A 9,560-nucleotide genomic window follows, 5' to 3' on the forward strand; every position below is an offset into this window, starting at 1 on the left:
GGCACTACGCTACTAGTTGGAGCAATTTTTTTCCATCAACATCAATTATACGTCGGCGTTTATGTCGGCGTTTGGTACATTCGTTCCAACTCTTATTAATTTTCGCATTTATTTTTGTTATACTTGTGTTGCTATTTATTTTTATTTTAATTATTAATTAATAGAAATGGCTCCTAAACTAGTAAAAACGTGTTTAAAAAATTAACTAAGGGTAATGCTAGCTCTATTACTCCTACTCATGTTGATGACTTCACTCACGTAGATGAAACACTTGAATATCATGATGTTAATGTTAATTATCAACCACTATATCACGAAACACTACAAGCATAGTATGATAATTTTGATATGTTGGTAATTCGAAGGTTTAGAAAGATCATAAGTTTAATATGGAGTTGATTTTGATGATACTGGGTTCAGATTATTGTTTCAGAAGTTGGAATAGTTTCATTTTGCCATTTGAAACTTGTGTGCGAAGTTTGATTTCATTCCCAGTTAATTTGGATGGATTCGGACACGTTCGGGAAAGTTTGAAGTATATGAACTTAAGATATTGATCTTGATCGACGATTCATAGTTTTGATGTTATTTTGTGTAATTTGAGGTCTTGAGTAGATCCGTGTGTATTTTGGGACTTGTTGGTATGATTAGACGAGGTCTCGAGGGGCACGAGTGAGTTTCAGATCATTTTGAAGTTTAAAGGCAGTTCTAGTCTAGTTTTTTCGCACCTGCGAGGCCTCAGAAGCGGTCTTATGTTCACAAAAACGAGATTTGCTGAGCCTGGGATTTTTCGTAGATGCGAAGAGGTAGCGTATCTGCGAGTCCGTAAAAGCGGCTCCGCATATGTGTGGTTTTGTTCCGCAGAAGCGGAACTTGGGGATTTAAGTGATTTCCGCATCTATGAGGGTTTTTTCGCAGATGCAGCATCGCAGAAGCGACTGATGGATCTTAGAAGCGAAGTTAGCTGGGCAGAAGCTTATATTCAAAGAGTTTGGTCTTTTTATCACATTTTGAGATTGGAAGCTCGGATTGAGGCGATTTTCACCCACTTGGACTGGGTAAGTATTCTTGACTCGGATTAGATTATTATTCATGATTCCATCTTTGATTTTGGCATTTCAGTAGTGAATCTAAAAGAGAAAATTGGGGAGTTTGGCAAAACTTTTCTAAAGTGAATAAATGGATTTTGAACAACGATTCAGAGTCGGATTTGGATGAAACTTGTATATTTGGAGATTTGTGAGTTTTGTCAAGTTTCAGGGTGCGAGTCTGGGTTGACTTTGTGGTTGACTTTGAGTATTTGATTAAAGATTCGACCTTTATCATTTGGGTTTGATTCCTATGGGCATTATTTGATGATATTGAGTTGTTTTTGGTTAGATTCGAGCGGTTCGGATGTTGATTTGTACGGGAAAATTTTTTTAGAGTATTGATTTGGCTTGTTTGAAATACGTGTCTTGCCTAGCTTTGGTTGAGGAAATATTTCCTAATAATTGGTATTATTTGTTACGTGCGAGTGTGATGTATATATGAGGTGATGAACATATATACATATGCCATAGGTATTCATGCTCGGGGGTAGATTGTAGCTTACTTTATGCCTTTTTTGGTTGTGTGATTTACTTGATTTTATGTATTATTCAATTAATCGACTACGTGATCACAATAAATCATGCTAGAGAAATGTTGAGGCTATTGGTACCTTATGTCGACCATAATGTGAAAATCTTGAGATTTGGTATGTGCCATGAGTATTCAAGCTCGGGGTAGATTTTAGCTTACTTTATGTCTTGTTTGGTTGTGTGTTTTACTTGATTCTATGTATCATTCAATTAATCAACTATGTGAGCACAATAAACCATACTAGAGAAATGTTGAGGCTATTGGTACCTTATGTCGATCATAATGAGTAAATCTTGAGATTTATAACCTCGGATGTAGATACACGTATGTTATGAACATATATTCGTACTTATTCTTATGTTGTGCCTCGGTTGGGATGTGTGTACTCTGTGATACATATGTAATCCTTTGTACGATTACCTGAACTTGATTTCTATAATTAATTTAGTCGTAATCATGCCTTATCCGCTTTTTATTATTATCATGTCCTTGTGCGCTTTATTGATGAGTTATGAGGATATGTCTCTTGATGACAATTTGTTATCTTGCATTGTAATGATTATGACACTTGTGGACATGTTGAGCAGATTGATTGCGATGATATTGTGGCACGAGATTTTTGTCGTGCGATTGTGTCAGGGCGGAGCGATACGATTGGATATGGCACGAGGTCTTTGCCGTGCGATTGTGTCAGGGCAGAGTGATAAGGGTGAATATTGTATTGTGATAAAAGTATGGCACGAGGCGTGATATGTTTGTGTTTCTATTTGATGATTTGTTGGAAAAACGGATATCTTGATTCTGAAAGAGAATTCTTTATGATTTGTCATGCATTATACATGTTCTTACGTGGCATCTAACATGTATGCCTTTGTTGTTATTTGACGATTTGATTGCCAAGATTGAATTACCCGTGTTGAGTTGATATCTCATGTTTTGTTGAGTTGTTAGTAGCGTAACGAATTCAAAAAAAGGAATTGTCTCCATGCATTGATGTACTTGATTTTTGAAAGGTTCTCTTGAAAGTGTTATTTGGCAATTTGTACAGAATCGGATCATGTTGGGCACCTTTACTGTTGATATTCTTTGATCTATAACTGTCTGTCTGGAATATTTTTCTCTGTGTTGTACATGTTATTGAGTTGCACACGTTCTGCAAGGTGAGTATCTTTTGACTTAAAACCCTCGTCACTACTTCTGTGAGGTTAGTTAAGATACCTTTTGAGTACATATGGTCAGTTTTACTCATACTACACTTTTGCATCTTGTATGAAGATTCTCGTAGCTGAGCTATTGTGGATGACGAAGGCAGGCATTAAAGTTGTAGTTGCATCCCAGATTCGAGCTACCATTTGTTAATATGTTGAGCGGATTGATTGTGATGATATTGTGGCACGAGGTCTTTGTCGTGCAAGTGTGATTTATATTGTGGCATGGGGTCTTTGTCGTGCGTTTGTGTCAGGGCGGAGCGATACAATTGAATTTGGAATGAGGTCTTTACCGTGCGACTGTGTCAGGGCGAAGCAATGCGGTTGGATATGGCACGAGGTCTTTGCTATGCGATTGTGTCAGGGCGAATCGATAAGGGTGGATATTGTTGTTGTGACAGAAATGTGGCACGTGACGTCATATGTTTGTGTTTCTATTTGATGATTTGTTGTCAAAATTGAGTGTTATCTTGATTATGAAAGTGAATTCTTTATGATTTGTCGTGCATTTTACACGTTCTTACGCGACATGTTACATGTTAATCTATGCCTATGTTGTTATTTGATGATTCGATTGCCAAGACAGAATTACCCGTGTTGAGTTGATATCTTATGTTTTGTTGATTTGCTGGTAGTGTAACAGATTGATGCAAAAAAAAAAAAAAAAAAGGAAATTGTCATTATGCATTGATGTACTTGATGTTTGAAAGGTTCCCTTGAAAGTGTTATTTGGCAATTGGTACGTAATCGAATCATGTTGGGCACCTTTACTGTTGATATTCTTTGATCCGTAACTGTCTGTGTGGAATATTTTTCTCTGTGTTGTACATATTATTGAGCTGCACACGTTCTGCCAAGTGAGTCTTTTGACTTAAAAATCTCGTTACTACTTCTGTGAGGTTAGTCAAGATACTTACTGAGTACATGAGGTCGGTTGTACTCATACTACATTTATGCACCTTGCGCGCAGATTCTTAGAGCTGAGCTGTTGCGGATTACTACGACAGACATTGATGTTGTACCTGCGTCCCAGATTCGAGCTACCATTTGTTCATGGTAGATTAGGACCTCATTTTTGTTTATGTAACCTTCAAACAAATATTGTATTTATTACTTTTACCAGCTTTGTAAATCTGAATCGTAGTGGCTCATAATTGTACTACCAGTCATTGGGGTAATTGTATTGATTCTTTTGCAATTTTATTTATAACATTGATGATTTCTCGTTGTAGTAGTAACTTATGCTGTTTGGCTTACCTAACCGGTTGGATTAGGTGTCATCACAATTTGGTGGGGATTTTGGGTCGTGACATAAATAATGGAAGTGATATCAGGACTGAGGCTTACACTAGTGGCCTCCCCTCATTCGAGAGGGAGGTTTTCCTCTTCGCGCTAGTGTTAAGCGTATGCGTACTGGTGTGTGCTAGGTGCAAGATATGGAAAGAAATGAAAGTAAAGAGGTGGTGAGATAATAGGAAAGCTCTAGCATACAACAAATTAGTAGATAAACCTCAATGACCACGAAATGTATAAATGACAATATCATTACCCTAATCTGGTGAAAATCCTTATACACTTACGCAGCATGCATCAGAAACCTGTCTAATTAAAACATTCTGCACTAGATGCATAAATTTGTTACAAGAAGGGTCTGGAGACTACAACACATTTACTCAAAGTTATAATGCTTGTCCACTTGTTCAGAAACATCCCAAGTGCAGCTCATTCCTTTGGGGAACTCAACCAAGTCGCCTGCGCCTATCTCAACCACCTCATCACACCCGTCAGGGTAAACCTTCACTTTTCCCTTCAGCAAGTAACATGTCTCTTTGGCAGAGTATGTCCATGGAAATTTGCTAGGAGGACAGCCCCACCTATTTCACAAGAATGTCTCTAATTAGGAACCCCCCAAATAAAATATAGGGTTGGGAGTAAACAAATATGTAAAACAACAGTCAGATTAAGCACAGAAGAACTTAATTAAGATTCTGGATGAAATGATGTGCTACTAGGAGACAATTTCAGGATAGAAGGAGCAACGGAAGATACACCACCACTTTAAACATGGTGCATCAGAGTGAATCAGCTAGTGAAGGCCCCTTTTTAACATGGTGCAATCTGTTTCTAAGCATTGTAAAGTACCTTGTAGCTCTAGGTAAAAGTTTCACTTCCAAGGAAGGTTTGATGTAACCTTGAAATTCAGATACAATGCTAGTACAACTTACTTTCCTTTTCAACATACCTTACTTTCCTTGAGCCTACGCATGCTTGCCAGAGCCTGAATTTTCTTTTCTACAAACATTCGCTACTTATAATGTTTCTTTTATCGGTTTATCTCCCCGCCATGTTGATGATTAAGGTGTCAGTCCATCCACCCTTGAGATCTTAAAAGTGGAGACATGGCAGAAACTTACAAACTTATTAAGATAATAAAGTCTACTCCCCAAAAAGGGAAAAAGGAGAAAACATAAGATGACTAAAGGGATGTCAGGGGATCTAATTGAAGGAGAAAATTAAGTCAAATGGATGCGTGCATTTCATGGAGTCATCGGCCAGGTAAAATGTTTCTGAAAAAAGATGAGGAACTAAATGTTGGATAACGGTTGTTTATTTGAATAAGAAGCATTGGAAGCTCCTTTGAGTTTATTGGCGTGAAGATAAGGAGAAATTTGCAGCTTTAAGGTTGTAGAAATCATGGATGGCACCAATAACCATCAAAATAGCTTTTTTCTTTCTAAAAAAATAACCACTGTGGTGATGATGCCAACATGAGAATTTGACTAACTTTCAAAGTGAATTTAATCAGAGCTTGTTAAGTTGATTTGGAATAACCGAGAAATCGCTGAGGCAGGGGCGGAGTTCGCCGAAATTCTTAGTGTAGATAGGTTAAAACTTTTTTTATGTATATATATAGTAATATGTTGAACACTCTTGGGTTTTTAGCGTGTTTGTTTCTTTATATCGAGGACAAAAGCTTGATATTTAAGTGGAGAAGGGTAAAGAGGAGCTGGCCTATTACCCGGCGAGTGTCAAACCGTACACCCTCCAATTAGTACAGAAATTGGTTATCCAGTATTCATTTGTCCGACTAATTCAGATTTACACCACACAGGATTAGAGTTAACTAAAGGGGGAAGTTACATAAATCCTACCACACTCCTTGTTGGCAGCAAAAAGGGGTTACTCTTATGTTAGGGTTTAAAGGCTACTATAGAAATAGAGAGAGAATGAATGAAAAAGTAAAACGTAAGTAGCAAAATGAAAACATAGAAAGAAGAGAAAAAGAAGTATACTTGGGCCAAGATCTGACGCCGAGGTCAGTGAGTTTAGATTCAGGAGGGTTCTTAATAACCTTCACTCCCGCTATCTCTGTGGCCATGCTCTTTTCTGCTTGTATTCTCACTCCCCTTCTTCTGGTGCTGAATCTGTTGGCATTAATTATTCCCACTCCGCAGATGCTACTGCTTACACTACTCCCCACACAAGCCATGCTTAGCATATTCATATTCAATAGAAATAGATGCACCCACCCAATACTAATCAATTACATATTTATATGTTCATTGCCATCCACTTATTACTTGTATCTTATCATTTTCTACGACATATTGTTTGCTTCAAATGTGGACCTAATTTCATGAACCTAGCTTATTTTTGGTTGGTTTGTACGCACAAATTTAGAGTTTTGATAAAGAAAAAAAAACTAGAAATTTGACACATTTTAATCTTTGATTTTGAAAAATAGAGATAATCTCTATGTTAGTGCACTGTTTGTGTAAAAAACATGTATACGATTACGAGGGTGTTTGTAGTGGCTTATTTTAAGTGCTTATTGGCTTTTAAACACGTTTGTGTGGTGTTTAACAATGATAAAAAGTGCTTAAAAGCGCTTACTTTTACGCATGAAAAGTATAAAAATAAGCCAAAATACAAAAGTTGGCTATTACCAACTTATGACTTTTGGCTTTTACCTTAAAATCTACTTTTTAAAAATCAATTCAAACACCCTCTACTTTACTTGTATATATAAATCTCTTTTGAGGACCCGACCCATATTTAACGGGTAGAAAATGGGTTAAATTCATATTATCCATTACTTCTTGAATATGATTATTTTTTGGATAATTTCTAGTCTCCCAAAATTAAGGAACCCCCAATTTGAGTCTTTACAAATATAAAAGTTAAACACAATAGTTATTTATTTTTTAAGTGTACAATATGGTTCTTATCCATATTTAACCTATTTTTAAAAAGTTCATATCTAACCCATTTTTTAGTAGAAAATATGGATGAATAACTATTTTTCTTTATCTATTTTGCCACCGGATTTTGACATGAACTGCTTCAACAATCAAACCTATTAGACATAGGTATTGGATGGAAAACCGAGCACTAGGTCCAAGATTAGTAACTCATATCAGCCTCAAGCTTATCCAAATCGAGGGTCAAGGAGCTCGAACATGACACTGAGAACACAACATTATAACCTTCTCTCCTGCAAAGCACTCTCTCACTTCTCTTGTAGCTTCTGTGATCTCCTTTGACTTTATTAAACACCTGTGTTCATAACTAGTAAGGGATGGGCCCAATAATAATATGCTTAGGTTGTGCTAATTAGTATGTGTAAATTTTCTTCTTAATTTATATGTGAAATTTTTCTTAAAATATTAAGTTATTAAAATAGTTATGGATAGTTTCTTAGACGATGCTATCTTTCGTTCAAAATAAGTGTTTTTAAGTTTTTGACACACCCATTAAGAGAATCATTTAGTAGCGTTAATATAATCGTTATTTAACTAAGTTATCCTTTATATCTTCTTTAAATTAATCTTTATATATCATCTTATTTTGTAGATCATTTATTGGTTCAAGGATAGTTTGAAAAAATACTAATTATTGCCTTCTTGGATTTTCAAAGTCATAATTACTTTTGTCAAATTAATTTAGCTAAAATAAAATGTATTTTTGATCATAGGGACGTTGCATGGTCTAGTATTGCATAGTGAATGCTAATTTCCTTTATCAAAAATACCAAAAGACCGCGAAAATGATGCATTTCTTAATTAGTACAAATGTCACATGCAGCACATAATTCAAAGATAGTGTCAATTCATCGTATTAATTACAAGGCAAAGGCAAAAGTTAAAAAATTGATATGTGTGCAACACTAAATAGAGAAATTGCATGTTATAACCTATTGTAGATTTCTTTTCTTTTTGAGTTTAATTTGTTAGACTGTGATTTTTTTGTTATATGACTTTCTCGGTTCTTTCCTTCCGAGTTAAATGGTTAGTTTGCGATTTTATTTGATGTTAGGTTTATTAAGGGGGCCGGGTTGGATTTAGTTTTCTCATTAGTTAGCTTTTGATTTTCTTCAAATTTAGATTTTTGGATTCTTTCTTTTTTGGTGTTCTTAATGGTTGAGTTGTGATTTTTGATGGATTTTGAATTTTGTGTTGTTTTTATTTTCCTTGGGTTTTCTCTCTCCAGTAGTTAGCTTTTGATTTACTTGAAATTTGGATTCTTTGATTACTATCTGATTATATCTGGTCAAAAGAGGATACCAAGTTGCTTTGATATATTGTTACACATTCTCTACCTTTCTTTTAAATGGTATACAAGATTAAAATATTTTTTAAAATTTTAATAACTTTTATTGTATATTTACCTTTTAACTTAAATATTTTCAAATTTATATTCCATTCTTAAAAATTGAAAGAGCATAATCCGGTTTGCCATCTTTTATGACAAATATGTTTTCTAAACAAAACAGTATAAAAACATTATTATTTTAGAAAATCAGATAAAAAATTGAACAAGCAATTTTCAGTAATTAATGGTGGTGCAAGTTAAAACATTGTTGCATAGTTCAGTGGGTGCAATGGAGATGGTGGCAACCCGTTATGTTGAACATTTTTTGAGGATTATTTCAATTGAAATAATAATTACTCAATTTCTTATTTTCAAATAGAATTTATGTGCAAACACAACTTTAACTTCCAATTATATTTTTTTCCTTTAAGTAATTTATTTTTCAACTTTGTCAAATATTTGTCCAAATGCCAACAATAAACTATATATTTTTATGTTATGTAAATTAAAAACGACAAAGGGCCAAATATATCCCTGTACTTTCGAAAATGGTCTAAAAATACCCCTCGTTATACTATTGGGCTATATATACCCTTCCCGTCATACTTTGAAATAAATATACCCTTATTTTGGATGGAGTGTCACGTGTCAGCACTAGATGAAAACAACCAATTTTTTTTACCCGATCCGTTTTAAAAAACCCACCACCCGACCCGTTTTAAAATTCAGTTTTTTAAAGCATATATTTTGTAAAAACTGGATAAAAAAAAAATTTGCAAAATATATATTTTTAAGTCTTTTCAGTTTTTTAAAAGTATTTTTGTTTTGTAAAAATAAAAAAAAAAAAATTTAAAAATGCTTTAAAAACTGAAAAAATATATATTCTGTAAAAACTGAAAAAAAAAAAAATTTGTAAAATATATATTTTTCAGTTTTTAGGTTTTTTAAAGTATTGTTTTTCTAAAAACTGAAAAAAAAAATGATTTTGTAAAATATTTTTATTTTTTTTAAAACTAATGCATATGTAGTCCACTGCTTTAGGAGAGTCTTTTTTTTTTCTTTTCAGTTTTTACAAAAATAATACTTTAAAAAAATTAAAAAGACTTAAAAATATATATTTTGCAAATTTCTTTTTTT

The 9,560-nt window shown here is 34.2% G+C and overlaps 1 protein-coding gene across 1 annotated transcript; it reads right to left on the bottom strand.

Annotated features, from left to right (window-relative positions):
* Positions 1-4,314: 4,314 nt before the first annotated feature.
* Positions 4,315-6,382, bottom strand: LOC104112931 (uncharacterized). Its single transcript, XM_009622979.4, has 2 exons — positions 6,125-6,382; positions 4,315-4,705 (listed from the first exon to the last, which is right to left on the bottom strand). The coding sequence occupies exons 1-2, from the start codon at positions 6,334-6,336 to the stop codon at positions 4,501-4,503; spliced, it is 417 nt and encodes a 138-aa protein (XP_009621274.1). The 5' UTR covers positions 6,337-6,382; the 3' UTR covers positions 4,315-4,500.
* Positions 6,383-9,560: the final 3,178 nt, after the last annotated feature.

Source organism: Nicotiana tomentosiformis, chromosome 12, assembly GCF_000390325.3.
Source record: "Nicotiana tomentosiformis chromosome 12, ASM39032v3, whole genome shotgun sequence".
In the NCBI taxonomy this organism is placed as follows: Eukaryota; Viridiplantae; Streptophyta; class Magnoliopsida; order Solanales; family Solanaceae; genus Nicotiana; species Nicotiana tomentosiformis.